Source organism: Lates calcarifer, linkage group LG3 (assembly GCF_001640805.2).
Source record: "Lates calcarifer isolate ASB-BC8 linkage group LG3, TLL_Latcal_v3, whole genome shotgun sequence".
NCBI classification, from domain to species: Eukaryota; Metazoa; Chordata; class Actinopteri; family Centropomidae; genus Lates; species Lates calcarifer.
In genome coordinates this window covers 13,080,049-13,101,682 of record NC_066835.1, presented here as the reverse complement: position 1 = coordinate 13,101,682, position 21,634 = coordinate 13,080,049, and the positions used below count along the sequence as shown (strand labels likewise).

The following is a 21,634-nucleotide window of genomic DNA, read 5'->3' as shown; positions in this document are numbered from 1 at the left end:
TGTGCTGAAGTGAGAGTGAGGGAGAGTAAGTGAGAATCCTCAGGGAATCCATTTGATCTGAATATATAAACTCAAAAGAGGATATGTTGTTGCGCACACAAACATGCACGCACACACACACTCTCTGCAGTCCTAGCCTAAAGCATTCAGTTAATCTCGCTCGTGATTCCAACAATATGCTTTTAGTACCAGATAGACCTCATCAAAATTTTTAATTTAATCTAGAATTCATTATCACTTCAATGATAGTGTGGCCCTTTTGGCTTCAAGCCCTCTATACTGTGTGCCAGTATAAATAATGATGAGAGGGGGGAGAAAGAGACACAGAGACAAAGTTGCATAGACTGACAGAGAGGCAGATGGAGGCTATCAGAGAGTGAGACCACCATTATGAAAATATTCCATCATAAGTCATAATCCTGCGCTAAAGTCTTACTACCTGTTTACTACTACCTCAATTGACTATGAAATGTAAAAGATGTCATCCTTGGTGACAAACCTACACAGGATTATTACTAACCTCTGCACCTCTTTTAGCTCTTTTTTTGTCTGGCCAGTAAACTCAGTTCTCACCAAAAGGCTTTGACTACTCTGACACAAGAAAAGTTATCATTCAGGCAACTAGCTACACAACACCAAATGAATGCTAATTGCTTTGTGTCTGTTGGATGTATAAATAGGCAGTTATTTGCCAACAGCGTGTTTAGCATGACAGCTTTATAAGATGATAATGTGTCAAGGTTATTTATAGAGCTTGTTCTTCTGCCACCAATGACCAAAATATTCAATTAATGATACTTTGGGCAAAGTCAAGTAAATGTAATGAAAGTTTAAAAAGTAACATTAGTCATGCAGTGATATACAGTATTATTATGGATATATATTTAAACAATTGGATTATTATTTATGATGCATCAATGTATAAGTAAAATGTACAAAAGGCAGAAATAAAAATGGAACGAAAAGGAGAGGGACAGAAATTAAGAGCAGGTGATAGAATGTAATGTAAATCATGAACAACAGACAATGGCTGACAGAAGGACCAAGACAGTGTGAATAAAAAGCATGGAGAGAAAGACAGAGCGAAAGATAGACAGATGCAGGCCGAGAGACGGATGGAGTTTAATATAAATCATGAGATGTTAGCTCCTCTGGTAATTCTGGTGATAACTCTCTCCGCGCTATCGCTATAGCAACACCGTGCCCATTCTTCTGTTGGCACGGCGATGGGCTGGCCATTCGTTCAGGCCACGCTGATTGAGCTGTCAATGTACACGCATACGCGCACTGTTACTAAGACACACACACTCTGTGAGACATGCAGATAAATCATTTCTTACATGCAACTCAAACACACACGCGCACTTCATCTCTGTGTATGTATCAGTTTATAAATTGCAGTGAGCCGAACACAAGAGAAGGTCATCTGAAGATGCATTGAGAATTAAAGAAACAAGCGTCAACTTGGTTCAGTCAGGGGGAACTCAGGTAAAGATCCAGGAGACAGGAAGACAGGAAAACACAGACAGAGAGACAGACAAGAGAGATATAAGGTGTCTCTAAGGTGTCTTGTACTTGTTCTGACAGTCTCTTACAGCACCTCATGGACACACCCCATCACCCACACAAAGAAACACACACAAACACGCTGTGGTATGATTTCTTTACTTGTCCCTTGCCTTCATTCTGACCACTAAGCCACAGTAGCAGCCAGCTATGTGTTTTTTTGAACTGTGTAAGTACAGTGAGTATGTATGAATTATGTTTGGCTGGTTTGGTTTGCATCCTTGTGAATCTTCTTAGATATTTGCAAATTCAAATCTCCCATGAAGTCTATTATTTTGCAGTGTTAGGTGTATTTGTTGGTTGAATGTGCAGTGCGTGTTAATGTATGTATGATTGAATGTGTCTGTAAAATGTGAGCATATAAGCATTCATGCTCATGTGCTTTTTGTATGTGTGTGTGTTTGTGTTTGTGTTTGTGTGTGTGTGCAGCTGTTAACTGTACGTGTTCCTGCGGCCTACCGCTGAACAAACTAATTAAGGAACAAACGCTGCTTCAAACCAACCAGAAAATTACCTCCCAACTCTAACAGGACGACCCAAGGACAGACGAGCAGGTTCTCTATCACATCCAGTCAGAACACACACACTAATAAAGGCTTAGTTGGTTTATCGAACAACTAGCATGTGTCATTTTCAACAACCCACTGCATGTAGCTTCAGTATTAGTGTATGACTTTCCAGTGCGTATTGACATACTATAATATTCCTCTATGGATTCACATAGAGAATATCCACTCAAATCACATAGTTGTACACTTACACCGTTGGTCAAGCAGTCAAGCTTCATGGTTCACTGAATCCTTTCTAATGTAAAACTTATTTTGTATCAAGCTGGACTGCAGATGTTTTACTTCTTTTACAGACGGAATGTAATTATTACCCATATAGTAGATAGAAGTTGTTGACTTTCAATAGATTTTGAGAGTAAATTGCTGGTGAGTGTCTCTATCAGTCAATACTGAAACTCTAGCTAATCCTGTGGTATTTCACAGCCAATAGCTTCCAATTAAGTCCTGCTATCCAGGGAGATGTCGCTGACAGTATCAATAACATCTATCTGACCTTCTGTTCCTCTTTCTGTTCTTCTCTTTTCTTCTCTTCTCTCCTGCCCTCTTCTCCCTGTCACCACACCCTTTCTTTTGTAGCTCTCATCATTATATTAGTGTTACTTTTAATTGTTCCTTCCTGGATTGCCACTGTGACCCACAAGTGCCATATTTTGCTATTGGATTTATTCTGAGAATCTTTGCCTGAGCGTCACTTCAATGGTTTGATTATAAAAGTAATTGTCTCCCTGTTGTAGTGCAGTGACTCAACAGTGTACAGTTGCTGTTGCTAATACCACTCCTAATTCTTCAGTTGCTACTAATAACAATAACCTTATGTTTTTTTTCTGTTCACAGTGAAGACATGTGGCAGTAATCTTCAAGGTCCGTCAGGAACCTTTACATCTCCTAACTTCCCAATTCAATATGAGAGCAATGCCCAGTGTGTGTGGATAATTACTGCCTCAAATCCCAATAAGGTAAATTTTGCTCTCTCTCCTTTTTGTCTCTCTGTCTCTATCTGTCAAACAAACTCTTAAACTCAAATTGTTGTTAATTTATACACATTGCTATTAATCATTTTGAATCTAAACAGAATTTGACCATTTGACCTGTTTATCGGATTAAAACCTAGCCTATTATCAAGCATTTATCATGTGTGAGTGTAGCAGCACAACTTAAGTCATCTTCCTGAACTAGCTACCAGGCTTTGCGCCATTTGAATTTCATTCATTCAATCTAATATTAATTGATATAACACTGCACTTCTTACAGCCATGTACAAAGTTAGTCAATCTACTTTTTTACATAATTGAAATGTGTTAATAATAATTCATGTAGGAGGTATGTAAATTATATGCTAGTCCGGGCGTATCGGTGTCTAATTCTATGTGATTGGTTAATCCTGCCAAGGGGCACACGATAGGCTGGAGGTCAGATGGATAGCTATGATTGGTCGCCTTATGTCCCAGGGGAACTCTGATTGGTATTCAGGAGACACATCCTTATTCCTCTCAGGGTCACTGTGGTGACCGCTCTGTCGTCAATGGCAACACCTGCGTCAGCACCACAGGGACACACATACACATCACACGCACACATATACACACTTTTACATACATATATACTCAAATACACACTGTAGCTCATTTTTTCATCTACACAAATACACACACACACACTCGCTTTGTTGCTTCCTTCTTGTTTGAAACCTTTCTCTCTCTTGCTCTACACTCTCACACACACAACTCTCTCTGTCACTGCCCAAGGCCTCTGGTTTATGGCCTAGAGCAATACATTCTCTGTTGAAGGCTACAATGTGTATATGACTGTTGAAGGCTACAGTACTAATGCCCCTCTGCACTCTCTGGGGTTGTATGTCTATACATGCGTGTAAGAAGTTAAGAAAATTAATTTGTATGTATCACATATGATTATGGATATTGCCAAACATGCTATCTTAAATGAAGATCAGATCATCTACATCAAGTCATTTTTATAGCCTTTTATCTATAAAGCCTTTACAGATGGTACCTTATTATATATTGTGATGTTCCATACTATATCATGTATGTGTCATGCATCATACTGCATCACATATACAGTATGTCATGCATCATACTGAATCATATGCACATCTTTTATCACTACAATACACATATACAATATGTCTTGCACCGTACTGAATTATACACATGTCATGTACTACACTGCAGTACACACAGCATACTGTGCATGTCTTGACACTGCATCAAACCAGGGGTCTTGGCAGGTTTGTAACTTCGTACAGATCCAGATGCTGTGCACCAGGGGCTAAGACAGATACCACCACATAAACCTCCATTCCCCGGTTCATGTCCAGCAGAGGAGCTTGCACGTCATTGGCCTCTCTCTCTCACCACTGCATCTCTGTCTCTATACCCTCTTCTAGCCAAAATGCAACACTCAAAAAAACAACAACCAAAAAAAAACAAAGTCTCCAATATGATTAAGCCTAGTTCTATTAGGTAAATCATTGTGTCTTGATCTGTTAAAGATGCATTATTTGTTGCTGTTGTTAACAGAATCTTTCATTTAGTCTTTTTGGAATCAGTCAAAAATCTTCAAGGATCTGAGTCCCACAGCCATTAACATCAAATGTGACCTGGAACAGAGAGAGAAATCTGAGAGATAAACCCAGAGCTGTGTCCATGTTCATCAGTTAGACATAAATAGAAATTGTGTAAGACAGAGGAGTGGAGGCTTATTAATATACTAAGCCCATTTAAAGAGCCAGATGGAGATGCAAAAGGGTGAGCATGACAAAAAGTGACAAATCCTTAAGTTTGCCTCTTAAACCATCTCCCATCTTCATTCATTTTTCATCTGCCTTGGCAGGTTGTTGCATTCATACAGGACACCTGTGAAGAGGCACATGCGAGAGCATTCAAATGAGCTAAATCATGAAGAAAATCAACCTCAATATGTAAATCTTCATCTCGCTCATGGATTAGCATCTGTGGTTCAGTCAGACTTGTCTCATTATCATCAGATAAGTGTCATTGCTTTCTAATGGATTTTTGGCTGAATTTAAACCAAGATGCTTTCAAGTCTGTGAAGTCAATAGCATTAATCAATCAATTTGAAGATACAGTTTTCCAGAAATGTTGAATATTCAAAGTTCAGAAATACTAAAGTGAATTAAGTATTATTTAAAGAACCAGCCCAAATATTAGAAAAAATTTCAATTTGGAAAAGAACTGTACTTACAAAGTGAATGAATCACACATTTTAGCATATATTTATTTCATTTAAGAGTGGCATCAAAAATTAAACAAATTTTTCACTTTTAATTTAAAATAAATCACATAAATGGCCTTGCTATACAGTATATCACAATGTTGATAACCTTTTTAATGAACCATCTCAATGTTGCAAAAAAACATGTTTTGGTTTGTGGATATTGGTCACCTTTCACTCACAGTCTGAAATTTCAGTGGCTCATGTTGGTTTATGAATTCCTATTCTGTCATGGTTAAATAGGAAATTGCAGATCCACAGATACATCTAGAGGAGTAAAAGGCAATTTACTAGGTTCAAAAGCAGGCTTGTGTTGGGCAGGTGGCAGAGACAAACAAACAGTGGGGAATTGGCAGGTAAACAACAGGTAACAAGCAAGAATGGCTAGAACAGAATGCGAGCATTGACTGTCTGGCGTACTGGCAGTAAAAAGCTGTCCTCAATTAGGGGGCTGATGAGGGAATGAGGGGCAGCTTAGCGGGCAGGTGAGCGGTCAGTTGGTCTCCTGAGGAGAGAAGGCAACAAAAGAGACAAACATACACTAGGACCCAGAAGAGAGAGAGAGTCTGAGGCTGAAGAGGGGGAAGATGGGGAAGAGGGCGATGGTGCAAGCAGCATAGCACATTTAGAGTAAGGGAATAGTCCCAACTGAGCCTGCCTCTCCCACTGGCAGAACATCTCTTTTTTGCTTGTACACGTCTCTCCCTATTTCATCCTGTACCCCCTTTTTCTCACTCTCCCTGTCTCATCCTTCTTTTTCTCTCTTTTTTAACATTGCCCATCCCTCCTCCTCTCTCACTCCCAGAGGCTCTGTCCTCAGAATTATCCAGATTCTTCATTAAAGAGCTCAGCCTGAAACCATCAAATTACTATGGAGAAAGAGAGAATAGAGAGGGGGTGGAGGAGGAGAAGGAGGAGGAGGGCACTTGAGGGGAAAAATCTCTTTTTCACTGTTTCACTCGTATCACTCTCTCCATTGCACCCATTCCCACACATACTCTACATTTCTCAGCTTCTCCTTCTCACACCCTCATACCCATGAAAGTAAAGTGATACAGGGTTTTTATAGCTCACCCTCTCCTCTCTGTGTCTCTTTCTGTCAGCCCCATTCCCTCTATCCTTCTCTTCCTCTTTCTCTGCCCACCCTTCTGCTCATTCTCTCTCAGGTTAAGTGTTAATGGGGTTCTATAGCTCTCTGATGTTATTGCTTCATTTAGTTTTGGCAGAATGAGCCTTTAGAGCCAATTCATTCTCTCCTGTTCTCATTTAACCTTGGGGATGGCGGGACAGGGTGGCCATTACTAGACTTCTCTTCTCTTCTCTTCTCTTCTCTTCTCTTCTCTTCTCTTCTCTTCTCTTCTCTTCTCTTCTCTTCTCTTCTCTTCTCTTCTCTTCCCTTCTCTTCTCTTCTCTTCTCTTTTACTGTACTATTGTCTACACTTTAACTATTATTTATTTTCTTCTTTTTCTGTTCCTCATCAGTGAGGCAAAGCACTTCCTTTGTATTATCTGTTTATGATGCATGCTGAATGCACAGCTAGCACATAAAAAATGCTCTGTTATATAAATTGACAGCATTAAGTGTGAACTGGTTTGGCATCACTTCATATGCATCAGCATGCTCAGTATCATGCATAATGTGTGGATACGAGAAGACTACTGCAGTGCTGCCATATTGCATATTTAGTTAAGAAAAGAACAAAGAAAGTGTCATACAATCACATTCAGAAAGAAGGAAAAGTCACACTTTTGGTCAGGCTTTCTTCGTACTAATGCAGGCAGTGAATTTAGTATTGCCCTGTAGGCCTACAGAAATCAGAGATACACACTGAAGCCACAAGGCAGAAATCACAAGACAACAAAAACACTGTTCTTTTTTGCTTGCTGTTGATCATTACAATGACGTGCTTCTGCATCTTCTTGACAGGATGAACAGCATAGCATTTTTTTAAGGCTCAGGCTAAAAAATGTTAAACATTTAGCAAAAGAGTATTGTGATTCAAATCCATTTTTCGGTACAGTACTTGCATAGCAACAGTAAAAGCTAGGCACCTGGTGGATTCAGCTCAATGAAACAGAAGTAAAGGGGAAAACACTACAACAGACAACAGACTCGAGCCATCAGTCTTCATCAGCTAAAGCCCAGCTCCTTTCGCAGTGGCACATAGCGTATAGGCAGATGCACATTCAAGGGGAGCGAGCAAGTGGCAGAGGGTTTACTGTAATACTGCCACAGACAATCTATTATTCCCTGGGCCTGTCTGTGCCCGCTTTACATCACTGACTGTGTCGCTCACCAGGTGTTTCAGATATCCCTACAGTAACTGTATCTTCAAGGTATCCTTACATCTTATTACGGTATAGGTAGGGAGGAGCCTCCCCCACCTCATTGTCTCCACGACAACCAAAAGGAAGTGCTTTATCAAGCAGAAATCCAATTCTGTCGCCTCATTGGCTAGAAGCCATAGATGGATGGAATGAAGGAATGCAGCAGCCAATTAGAAAGAGAGAGGCCGAGAGGGTGACAGCAAGAGAGAGAGAAAGACAGAGAGAGGCAGGAGAGATAAAGGGAGAGAGAGAGAGATGGATGTTTGCATGAACACCAACCAATTAGAGGAGAGGAGAAATATGTAGAGTGTTCAGTTTAATCCATCACACACATATACACACATGCACATACATACAGTACACTAAAAGAGATAAAGAGTGCACACATGAACACTAACTCACATACTGTCAGTAATGAGGTTCCAAACTAAGTTGACTTCAGTACAGCTAACACACAGGGGCTCAGTGTAATGTAGTTGCATCCTAGCTGTGTTTAATGCTGTGTGAACAGTGCTGATGTGGCATTAGGGTGTTCTGTAAAGGACGTATACAAGCAGATAGCTGGACCAGTTTCCATCAGTGGAACACACACAGACCCTCCTCTGTTTTTATAAACTACATGGTCAAACAGGGCTGGTCTGTTTCCTGCCACACAACCAGAGGAGACTAGATGGCTTCTTTCACCTTGCCAGCTAACATAGCCACTGACAGACATTATCTCTAGTATTTTACATCACATGCAAGTTACTTAGTAACTGCCATCCTTATATTTTATTTATCCAGCAGATGTTTGATTTTTTTAACCTATTTTTCTAAGGCTATTTTTTTAAAATCACATTATAGTTTAAAGTTCATTTTTCAGCTGTTTGGCAAAACTGTTGAGGAAATACATCCCACTGCATGTTCAAGTATGAGCCAAATAACAACGCTCACTCTCTAGAAAAGGTAAAATCTTTCTTTTCAGACACACAGATGAATGGAAGCTCGAGTAGCACAGCATCTACTCACCACTCTGACTTTATATGTACCCTTAGCAATATTTTCCAGTAGTTAAGCACTAGTTGAAGTTCTTGTTAGGAGGCAACATCTTCTTAGCTGGTACTATATTAGAATCAGGAAAAAAGTCACCTGTAAGCCTTAATCTCCACACAAACCCACATTTTAAACCTCAAGCACATCAAGTAGGCTGTTTAGAAGATAATCTGTTCTCCATGTGCATACATTATTTGCTGTGCCTGCAGAATTTCCTGCAATGGTAGCCTCACCAAGATAACTATAGAAGTGGGCTTACAACATAAAGATATACTAAAATGTTGCTGCCAAAAGAAATAAAAGCAAGTATCCAACATGGAATTTTAATATGATAACCACCTTTCTTTAAGATATGATCTTGCTTTTGAAAAAACAGTCATCACATAAACAGACGTACATTATTTATTGCCAGACTTCCTGTTGTATTGAAAGACTGCTTTGGGCTCAAAGGAATAATATGATAAGTGTGAAAATGGTGACTATGTAATCACAGAAATTGACACATTAATCTCAACCAAGCTGTGCCTGTCTGTGTGAGCGTGTTTGTGTGTGTGCTTTAGTGCCGGTGTGTTTTAGTCTTTGTGCGTGCATTTCCTTGCCAGAGAGAGTTTAGCAGGTTTGTAGGTAATGCTTTAATCCAATCTGCTGCCTTACAAGGCGATAAGACTGAGTCAGCATCGTGAGCAATGGGCAGATCACTGCTTCATCTTTGTAGCCCCCTTCTCTTAACTCCTTTCTGGTCACTTCAGGTGATGATGATGCTGGTGCTTCCCATTTTGCTTAATTTTATTGTGGTATGGCTCGATCTCATGTTGTTGTATCTCATGTAGACACACAAATGTTGATCTGCCTCTGCTGCCATAAGCTACATCAAGAATTGTTGTGGCTCCCAGTTGTGAAAAAAATAAAAATTAACCTCCATGAACAAAAGCAAAAAGGGCAACACTGCCAACAGATAAGCAGTTAAACAGCAGGTAAGAGAAAAGGTGTGGCCGCTGTTTATATGTGCTCAGTTTTTCATTTGTTCTCTCTTTCTTCGTGGATTCAGTGATTAAGGTCATATTGAGGATACACTGTTTACACTTCAGCATGCACACTAATGGTATCATGTCTTCAGGTGTTCAGGTTGCAGATAGTAATGGAAAAAAGACCTATATTTATGATGTCCGCCTCAAACTGAATCTTTGAATACAGAATACAAAAGCAGCTGCTCAGAAATAAGAGGATATTGATATGCTTGTAAATACAGTATGCACGCTATTTACACATCAGCATGCAGGAAAGTCAGACGTGTAGGATTTTTTCTAGATGTTTTTGAAGTCCTTCAGCAGAATATTGAATCTGGAAATCTGAAAATTCCTCACAGAGAAAGAGGAAGAGGAGCGAGTATGGGGAGAGAGAGGTTTCGATCTTCCCCTGAGGGTCAAGTCAGAATCCTAGCTTGAAATATTTTAACACTGTACGTTGCTAGCATCAAAGCTTCATTATTACCCCCCACTCAGCTCTGTTGCCTCCTCCTTTTCTCTCCTCCCTTCTTCAATCTGCCTTCATCTTCTGCCTTCTCTCTATGAACTCCCCCCCTTTCTGTCTCTCGCCTGCTTTATTTCTCTTTTTTCTTCCTCCTCCCCTCTCCTTTTCTCTCTTCTTCTCTGCCAAATGTGTTTCTCTCTGGTCTTAGATGAAACAGCAAGTGTTGGTTTAATAATTCCTGATCAGAGTTTTGAACTGCGTGCTGATTCTCACAGCTTCAAGTGCAGTGCAGGAGGTGCTCCTCATCTCCTCTATGTTCTGTATGCAATGTTGAATAAAATCATACCCCATTGTGTGATGCATTAATGAATTATAATGATTCACCTCTGGTCTAGTATAATTCCATGAGAGGGAAATGTGTCTTTGATACAGTCATAGGTGAAAATCTAAACATAAAAACAGCTATGGAGCATTTACTGGTGATGACTGGGGTCAGTGGAGGGCTGAAACTGGTTTTGACATCTGGTGATATATTCTTCCTTTAATTGGTGTTTTTTTCTTTTTTTGTTAATTTTAAAAGTAATTATTATGCTGTCAGTGCATTTACTTCAGCCTATTTAACCACCATCTTGAGAAAATAGGTCAAGCTAAACTGACATCTACGATGAGTCTTAGGGCCACTGTTAGTTATAATGTTTCAGCAACTGGAATTGGCGCAGTTCTACATCCTTTAAACTCATGCTACTTAAACTGGGGAATCCAAGTACTGTAGGGTTCTTAGGCTGTCTGTTTTTCGGGATCAGCTTTTTCTTTTTCTTGTGGCTACTGATTTAGGAGCCCTGAGTTTTGTAACCCTAAATTTAAATTTCAGTCCCAGATTGATAGAGCTGAACGTGGCTTGAAAACTGACATGTCTGTGTCTGTGTTTGTAGGTAATCCAGATCAACTTTGAAGAGTTTGACCTGGAGATAGCCTATGATACTTTGACTATAGGAGATGGAGGGGAGGTGGGAGATCCTACAACTATACTGCAAGTGTAAGTATTACACAATTTACATACTCCAGTTTATTTACTGTGGGGAAAAGAATTATAGAATTTTTTCTAATCCAAATCAAGCAGTATAATCTGAGTATAAAGTGTGTCCAATGTAAAACAGATTGTAGTAGCTGCTAGGAAAACACACTGAAAACAAGCGTACAATGACATTTAAGTATCACTGATATGTTGAACTCATGATTAAACTATATTAAAAATTAAATTAATTTTGGGGCACTCCCGTAGCCGAATGGTTGGGGCATGTACCACATGGGCTCATGTGTCCTAAGCAGCTGGTTCCCGGATCGACTCCTGGTTTGTCCGGACCTTTACTGCGTGTCATTTCCCTGCTCTCTCTCCTTGTTTCCTGTCTCATCTCCACTGTCCTATCCAAATAAAGGTGAAAAAAAAAAAAATTAAATGAATTAAAAAAAAAAAAACCACATCCCCCTTGAAATGAAAAGAGGCACTTAACTAAAAACACACTCGAAGATTCATCCTTGCTTGATAACCATGCATAATAAGTTCAGTTGGCCTCTTAGAGCTACAGTATAATGATGAGATACATACAAAGCAGGGTCCGTCATTGTGCCAGGCAGATTATTGCAACACAGCAGCTTTACCAAACTAATGTGGTGAGATATACTCCTGAAAGATGAATGTAATAACTTTCAGAAAATGTACTGCCTTTAATGAATTTCTGCATTTTCCTTTGGTGATTTCCTAAAGCAGATTGTGTACTTAACATTGTGTTTCCATAATTACTGGCTGACCTCATAAGCAGCAACGCTATTGCTAATCCATCAAACACAAAAGTCTAAATGATCAGAGTAAAAACTACCACTACTAAGCTCCACCAGCTATATTGTAGATGCTCTGCAGTGCCCAAAAGGATAACAGATGCAGAGTCTTTACAAAGTGAATGATTTTGGTTCAATTGGCATACAGTCACTGTTAAATTTCATGTCTAAGAGGCACTGGCAGTTTGAAAAAAGGTTGGATAGAATGAATGTACCCTGAGCAATTTGTTTTCCTGAGGCAGCATTCTGCAAAACCAAACCAAAACATTTAACTCTAGTGCATTATGCTCCAGCAATTTGTTAACACTCAGAGTAGCACTTGAGAATCTGATTATGGCTATGATTGCAGTGATTAAAATTATACTTTCTGTAATGGCTACTGACAATGGTTTAATAGCAATGTATTTTGTGCTCCAGCCTATCAGGTAGCTTTGTTCCCGACCTGATAGTCAGCATGACCCACCAGATGTGGCTCCATCTACAGTCAGATGAGAGTGTGGGATCTATAGGATTTAAGATCAACTATAAAGGTAAGTTATGAGTATGTGTTTGTGTGTCAGAGCAGAAAAGTGGGTGAATTTTATGCATGTAAGAGAGTTATGGAAAGAGTTTTAAAATGTAAAAAGTAGGTGTAGAAGTTTTTTGGTAAACTTTATCTTGTCATGTGTTTGTAGACCAAGGAACCACCTCCATGTGTTGTATTCCACCCTGCAGACTCGGAGACCTGTCTCTTTGTGTTGCAATCCACTGTAACTTACAGAACTGACTTGTGTGACTGCGAAAGAAGAAATAACTGTGTTCCTCTTACAAATGAAAAGTTGAATTCATAAGCAGTAAAATACACCCTTGCTCAATTCAGTACACTCAGGAAGTTTGCTAGTACAGCCTTACTTGGTCTGGTCCTACCTATGATAACTAATACTTAAAAAAACCTAATGTTAGACAACTTAAGATTTTGCTGTTCAAGTTAAAATACTACATCAATTCACTGACTTTTGACTCTACTTTTGATTTTATTTCATGACATTTTAGCACAACACAAACATTTTAATCATTTTATTTAAAAAAAAGTATCTCTCAGATAAAGTTTTCAATAAGAAGATATAACAAGAACACAGAGAGACATGTTTTTTGTTCCCTGCTCGTGGTTCCCTTCCATTGTTTCTTAGTCTGGTTGCTTAATAATGAACTCTTTAAAGCACGTGGCTCATGGGAAATCTTGGGAAGTGGAGGGAAATTCAATGTGTCATTATCCTGCAATTATGACTTGTGACCACAGTGGCTGCTGTCCAGCAAACTTACAGTCTTTGTCTCACTTTGAATGTAAACTCACTGGAAAGTAGGTACACACTGTTGCCCAGGTTGGAAAGACTTTGTTTTAAAAATACATATTTGTCTTGCAACACCCGACCTTTAGCTGAATATTTTTCCTGCACTGTCAAATCAGCTCCTGCCATATTAAAAATATTAACCTTTCCAAAGTTCCCTGTTTGATAGATGTAATGTGAATTCGACTACAGCCCATGAAACACGGAGTGGTGAGCTTTGCTGCAGAAGTGAACTTTGTGTGCCTCATTTTGGTGCCATCATCTGTGGATTTATCGACATAATGAGGTCACAGTGCTGAGTGTGGTAATGTAGTGAGTTCCAAAAGAGGAGGGACAATGACACATTGTTTTGATATATTTCTGCCTGTCATACTCTTTGAGTTTCCATGTGAAGTTCAAATGATACTAATGCTAGATGGTAATTAAAAGAACATACAGTCTAATTGAATTGAAGGTTTTGACACTTGGTTTATACTGTATTTTTCATACTTCCATACATCCATGTTGGAGTGTACATATACAAGATAGATACAGATACATATAAGATCTAAGATTCTGCAGTGCACATAAGCATTCAAATAGAAAATGATCAAATACTACAATTTAGTCTCTCTTAAAGGAACTCGACCAATAGAATTGTCTTGTTTCAGTGATTTTATTTAAGCAGTATGATCTCCAATCTGCTTTAAACCATGCTATAGTTCACAACACATGGCCACATAAAGAACTGCATGTTTAAAAAGGAGTCACACCAATTTCAAATCATAAAGAGCATCTGCTTATCCTCATTCATTTCTCCTGAGTAATTTCCCCATAGAGATCAATAGAAAAATTAATGGAGAGAACCACCATCTAAATGCACCCATGCTTATCATAAGGCTCCATTGTACGGGCTGTCGTTCTTTTATTAGCTGGAATGTACCTGACTATATACACTGCAGTGGGTATATTCCATACTTCTAACAATGGAGAATGCATTTATACTGCATTTATCCTCTAAGGATAATCAAATGGCAGAATTTGTTTTGTAGGTGTTCACTGGATTGGATGGATTATATCTTCAGCCAGTATTAGCTTGTCAGGTTCACCGTTACATTGTTTGTTAATTAGAGATCTGACAAATTAAAATTTCAACTGTAAGAGTATATACACTCTTTAATAACCAAATTTAAGGGATCCTTATTGAGATGTGTGCATGCATCTCAAGTATAAAGACCAGTATGTCTATGTTATATTATCCCATAGTATCCAGAGCCAATAATGTATCTACCTAATGTAAATACTTTTGACATTCTTAGATTGTCATATAATATAAAAAGGTAGAGGATATTTACCTGAATGTATACATGCATATCCTTAGATGTGACTTTCTCATTCAAACAAAATCCCCTGAAAAGTTCTATCAATACTCAGTGCGAGATAAATGTGTTTGTCTCGGAATGCTGGCTCCATCACCCACAAGATTTACTATAAAGGTGGGCGCCTGTGGTATTAGTGGGTGGATGTGTGAGATGTATGTGCGTTTTTGAGAAATGTGCGAAAGAAAAAAAAGGTGGAGTAAGAGACTGTGTGTATGTGTGTGTGCGTGTTCGTGCATGTGTGTTCCTAAAGCCACATCCCCATAGACCTTGGCTATGAAATATAAACATTATCAGTAACTCCAGCCTTGCTGCAAAGTCACCAATGCACTACACAACGTATCCGTATGTGTGTGTGTGTGTGTGTGTGTGTGCGTGTATTTGTATTTGTGTGTGTGTTAGACAGGTCCTCCATCAGTGAGCCAACGAAGCTCTACCAACAAGTCAGTCACCTCTTTCACTCTTCACATTCTCCCTCTCTTCCCTCCTCTCTGTGTTTGTCTCTCTATTGGTCTCATTTTTCCTCATTAGCCATCTGTCTATCCCCCATTCTCTCCTTCCCATCTTTCTAAAATCACAGCATTTTCTCTGTCAGTTACTCTATAATGCACTGTTGTTTGCTCTCACTGCTTCCACCATCCTTTCTCTTAACCCATTTCCTATTTTAAACACCCGTCTTCTCTCATGTTGCCAGTCTGGCTTCTCTTCTGTTTCTTTTTACTAACTCTCTCTCCACCTGTCTCTCTGTTTCTGGTTTTGTCTGTCTCATGCGCTCCCCTGTCTCTCTGTGTGTCCCTCCCCTTTTTCTTGTCACCATTCATCTATTATTAAAGCCAAGGTCACCAACCTGGCAACACTTTGACTCCACTCCCCATTGCAAGGCATACAAATCACACACACAAACACACACACGCACACACACACACACACACACACACACACACACACACACATACAAATCACACACACAAACAGACACACACACACACACACACACACACACACACACACACACAGCAGTCCAGCCTGTTTGTGTAGCTTTCAGTCTACCCTGAACCATGGCACATCACAGCTATAGATTTAAGAGAGCACTACAACATCACTGGCATCGTTTACATTAAAGTTTCTATGAATGTCTGTCTACTCTATGAATAAATCCATTTATCATAAGCTTATATGTCTGCACAGTCTATAAACAGGTGTGATTGAGGTTTTAGAACATGATATATCTGTGTGTATATGTTTGTGTGTGATTGCGGAGTTATACAATAGCTATGTTCACATACTTTCAAAGCATAATATTTTCCTTAAATTTACTTTATGGTTTGAGTTAAACAGCAATAAAACAGCACCTCAGTGATTTATTTTTGTTTTCTATGAAATGAAAAAACATTGAGTGTACATTTACAGGGTGATAAAGGTTGGATTTTGGTTGATTTAAGAATAGAAACAGCCACAGTATGTTTAGAACAAGTCACTCACTAAGACTACAATGACTATCTGAAGGTATTTCCAAGAAACCTTTCATACATTTATTACCTTTGTCCTTTTTGTGGGTAAAAATTACAGTATTACATGTTTTATGTATTCTGTGTGTCAGTTTTGAATACATAACCCCATAAAACACAGCACAGAGATAGCACATGAATAGTACATATTCAAAATGTGAATATGTGTTATCATTCAAACAGAATTGCCAGCTACATAAAACAGGTAGAAGATATATACAGAGTTTTCCTCTTGAAACAGGTGCAGAGAAGCCTGTACAGCTTTCAGATAAATCTTTCGGTAAAGTCCATCTCATAAAGTAATGTATTATTAACGTTACCACTCATGTTCTCAGTCAGAAATAGGGATTGTTGTGGCTATCAGGGTCGACCTGTGTCTCTTCTCCTGTTTTTCTCTGTCATCAGTGATTAGGTTGCAAAGTCTGTTCAATTTGTTTGCAAGGTCTCTGTGTGGCTTCAGCAGTATTCCATCCCCAGCTCATCTTATTTTTGTGATTTTAAGGGCCGCCACAGAGTAGGATTTTAGAGAACCACCAGCATTTTCTATGATTAAAATGCAGCAGCTGCCAATTGGATTGATGCAGGATTCAGTGCTCCACACAGAGTAAACCTTCTGTTCCACTTAGGAGTAGCAGCTGATTCCTGCCAATTGCAACAGGCACAGGTGCTCATTTGCCCTCAGCCACCTTTTACTCACTGAAGCCATATTTTGACCAGGGATGTGGCAGGTAAAGACACCTGTACATCAGTTTGATGGAACTGTCAGATGTACTGTGGTGTGAGTTGTGTCTTTTGTGATGCCAGACATGACATTTGAGTAAAAAGATACAAAAGCTGCCAAACCACTCTGGACTGGTCAGAACTAGACAACTGCTAAAAGTCCTATATTATGAGTATTAGATATCCCAAGTGCTTAGTAACAATAATCATTTATGGTGTATGCATTGATACAGCATATAAATCTGTCTACCAGTCAAATGGCAGTGTGTAAACAAAATTACTTCCATTTGAGTATTTTTTCCAATGTGATGGCCTTGAATAATACACCATTGAACATTGAACAAAAAGAGCAAATATTTGCCTCACTTCTCATACATTTTCATTCAATTTGTGTTAATGGTGATTTTGAGAATTTGGTAATGAGTCATTCCCTTGAGCTCTAAGCATCATTCTAGCCTTATCCCATCATTTTATGTTATATAATACTGTGCTTGGAGACTACAAAGTGCAGCATAGACGTCAGGTGCCTGCTTCACAGCCAGTTGTAAAGGAGGGCTACATGGTGCATATGTTACTCTCATGACAAATGATTTTTAACTATTTTGCTCCACATTCTAAGCGTGCCATTAGCTAACTTGCTACTACTCTGCAGTTAAGACAAACACATGATATCACAGTCTTTTTCAAGAAGAAAATTAATGTTAGTATACCATCAGTGTTTCTTCTCTTCTCTTCTCTTCTCTTCTCTTCTCTTCTCTTCTTTTCTCTTCTCTTCTCTTCTCTTCTCCTCAGCAGGATCCCATCACCAAGTCATAATGTCAGCCCTTACTTTTAAGATTTTATTTTAGATTTTTTTCATCTGTTTTTTATGGTTTTTAATATGTGATGTATTTTATAGGACGGAGAGATGTCAAGGTGGATTTTTACAGCACAGTTGACCCCTGGTTCGATGGGTCTGTAGTGTTATGTGTATATGTGTGTGCTCAGAGGGACAGGGACTTCAATGTGTGTGTCTATGTTTGCGTCATGTCTCCCTACATTAGTGCAGTGTGTCTAGTTTTTGGATGTAGCTGCTGATTGGTGGATTGGATTAGGGATGGAAATTTGTCTCATCTTACTGACTTCTAAACAAAATTTATGAAGCCAACTACATGATTTGTTCAAAATGAGAAGATAAAAGAGAGGGTTGGCGAAGGAAGCCACAGCAGAAACAAACTGAACTAAAACTTAACTAAATTCGGTACCAAACATCATTTACAAACAACAAAACATTTATAAGCCTCACTTTAATAACAGCAACATATTTTTATAGAAGAAAATTTATCATGCAGTAGTGATACTGGATGCCTGCTCAATCCAACATTAGTGGGAATGTTCCTTGCACGCATAAAATTAGTTTTGAGTCCCACGGGATCTCAGTCCTCTTGCAACACTGTAGTCCACATACTGAGCAGGACTCTTTTAATCACACAGCATTTCATTCATAGCAGCTGAAACACCATGAAATATTAATTCATGAAATATTCATTCACAACATAACCAGAAATGTGGTTCAATTTTACAGTCAATAACCTCACTATTGGGTTAGTGAGCCAAAGCTTTTTTGGTTGCGTGTGTATGTGTTTGTGTGCATACAGTATATATGCATGCACGTGTGCAGAGGTAACTCGTGAAGGGCAGGCCTTACTTAATCACAGCAATGTAAATAGCATTTCATTTTCTAGTCATGAATTATTGACTCATGTAATATTCAGTCCTCTTGTAGCCACCAGTGGTACTGATATTGAAATACTATATACTATATCTGTAGCTCATTCAGTCAAAATTCATTGTAAAATTGGGACTTAATAATATATTCCATTAATTTCAAATCATATATAACACTGGGCACAGTTTGATGGAATTGTGCTAAATCCTGTTTTGGCTGCTGGTCATTTTAATTGTTAATAGCAGCATCCCTAACAATGGGATTTCCTAAACACTAAAATAGATTAAATGGACAGAGATTGACTAAGCAATGTTGTGCTTAGAGGAACATACAAGATGCCTTTTTGGCTCTCACTGGTCATGAAGTAATTTGGAAGGCTCATCAAGGAGAAGCTCCAGATGGCTGTGAGCTCGTTAGACTCTTTTTCTCTACTATAAGCAGAAAAGAGGTTCAGAAAATGCTGTTTTAACCTTTGTTAAGTATAGTCTTTGCAGGCTTTTATTGGTTTTACTCTCTTGTTTTGATATGACGCAGTGTACCTAAGGCAATGTTGTGTTCACTGATGTAACATTTAGTTAGTTATGCATTCAGATTTTCTAACACGCTGTCCTTAGGTGGGGAGAGGAAGTGACAGTGATATCATAGTGGAACAAAAATGAAAAATTACCTCTGAGATGTGGGTGTCCTGTTCTCTCACCTGTACCTTCTGTACACAGATGATTGCCAGAGTGTTTGTGAGGACAGGCACATCCTGAAATGCACTGATTATGTTGAAATCACAAACCTATTACTAGGTCATGAGACAGAGTCTGGGCGTTTTTGCAGCAGAGCCTGGAGTGATGTGTTTCTTTCTGCGCCATGATGTGTCCAGATCAAAGAAAACAGCCCAATTACTATCTATGATCTTAAAGTCCAATTTACAGAGTTACAGGTATTTGGGAGTTACACCACTGAGGATAAGAAAACATTTTGTGCACTTTATGTAACAAGAGTGGGCAGAGAGTGTGTGTGTTTTAATGAGAACGGAAAATTGATGTCTTTCTTATACACATTCCCTATCAAATCAATCCTCAAAAGCTCCTCAGTGGCCTGGTTTGGAACCTTAGAGAGGCAAAAAAAAAATGTCAGTATTGCAAGTGTAATAAATGAGATCATTTTCATTCAACAGACCATCCTCACTGATGTCTACAGTGTGAACAAGTCAATTTGAGCCGCTCCCTTTAGGTCACAGATTCAAACTACCACAAGCTAATTAGACAGGCTGAAGTTCTCATTTCCTCTCCACACTGCAAACCTGCGTGAGTGTATATAATAGACTTTCCACTCAATCCCTCTTCCTCTGTGGGTATTATAGCTACATGAGGTTATTATTTGATGTGATACAATGTGTTTAATGCATCTTGCTTTTGTTTTGGTGGCATTGTTAAAGGTTACACATTGAGCACAGCATGAGTGGAAACAAGCAGGAGACAGTTTTCAGCATATGACACAGCATTAGAATATCCTTTCAACTATACATCTATACATTCAGCACTGGATCACTATTAGCAACTTAGCTTCTAAAATCAATTTCACAATGGTCACAAAAGAGAAACAGTTCGTAAGCTTTTTTCTCCAGTCTCATTATACTCCCAAAATCCATTACCTTACTCTCTCAGATCTTTACAGGTAGTGCATTTTGCTCCTTTTGTGTGTGTGTGTGTGTGTGTGGTGGTGGTACCTGTTTGTGTGCACACGTGTATTCCCATGGACAACATTGGGTGTGAGCATGATGGAATATTATAGAACAGAATGGAGTGGGGTTCAATGTGCAATCACAAGCATAATATTGAAGTTGCACACACACATACACACACACACACATATGCTTTAAGGAGCCTAATCCCCTTTGTGAATCTGTCAGCCTTGTTGTTACAAACACAATAGGATTATTCGTGTGTAAGTATGTGTGTGTGTGAGAGAAAAATGTGTGTGTCCCTGTATGTGATACTAACGGAGAGACTGACTGCAGATGTGTGATTGTGTGTGTATGTGTGGAGAATGCATGTACAGTAGTGAACGTGCGTGTGTGAATGTGTGAGAGTAGTAGTATAGGAATGTTCCGACACTATGCCTGTTTTCTCTCCAAGGCAATTTGTTCTCCATTCTTCTGGTAGGTGTTTGTGTATCTGTGTGTGTGTTCACACACAAGACTGTGTGTTAGGCAGGTTTTGATTGGTTGAGTCTGTGGGTCTCATAAAGACGATGTCATGATGGAAATTAATGCAATACATCACAAACACGCACTTAAGACACGCGCACAAGCACGCACGCACACATACACGTTCTAACTGTGAAACACGCACAAAGCTACACACATTTGCTTCCTGCCATGGGCCACTCCTGTAAATAATACTGAAAATACGAGAAGAGAACAGGGGGATAAAGGAGAGGAAGGCTTGGGAAATAGAGGGTGTATTTCCAGAAATACCGTACACGAAATCTTTACAGAGAATTATGGTGACACAGTGGCACCTTTATATAGAATCAAAGAAGGATCTGTCTAACCTTATGGTCAGAGTGAATTGGAACAGAGAGGTGTCAGGAATACTTGCAAACTCAGGGGATGGAGGCATGCAGAAAGAGATGGATACAGACTTGCTCTAGGCTACGTGAACTAAGAAGTAGAAGCATTCAAGAAATTCGCCTGACTCAGCACACAGAGAGCCAATCATCCTCAAACAAGACTATTCAGTTGGCAGTATATTTCTGTTCAGAATGTACAGGATGAACAGCTCGTGTAGCATGACACAGATGATTCACAGCAGGGGAAGATGGTCGCTGAGTATTTGAGGCTGATAACTCTGCATGGTGATATTTGCACAAATGTTTTTATGCTAGACTTCAGTAACAAACACTGGATGTGCTGCCAGATACAGTATTATTAACAATTTAGGTAAAAATATATGTTTATAAA

The 21,634-nt window shown here is 39.1% G+C and overlaps 1 protein-coding gene across 1 annotated transcript in view; it reads left to right on the top strand.

The window, feature by feature from the left end:
• The window catches only part of LOC108898204 (CUB and sushi domain-containing protein 3-like), a 311,569-nt gene that overhangs the window by 203,655 nt on the left and 86,280 nt on the right, over positions 1-21,634 (top strand). The window contains 3 exon segments of the mRNA XM_018698119.2: positions 2,970-3,091; positions 11,153-11,256; positions 12,474-12,586. Of these exon segments, the coding sequence (XP_018553635.2) occupies positions 2,970-3,091; positions 11,153-11,256; positions 12,474-12,586 (339 nt within the window).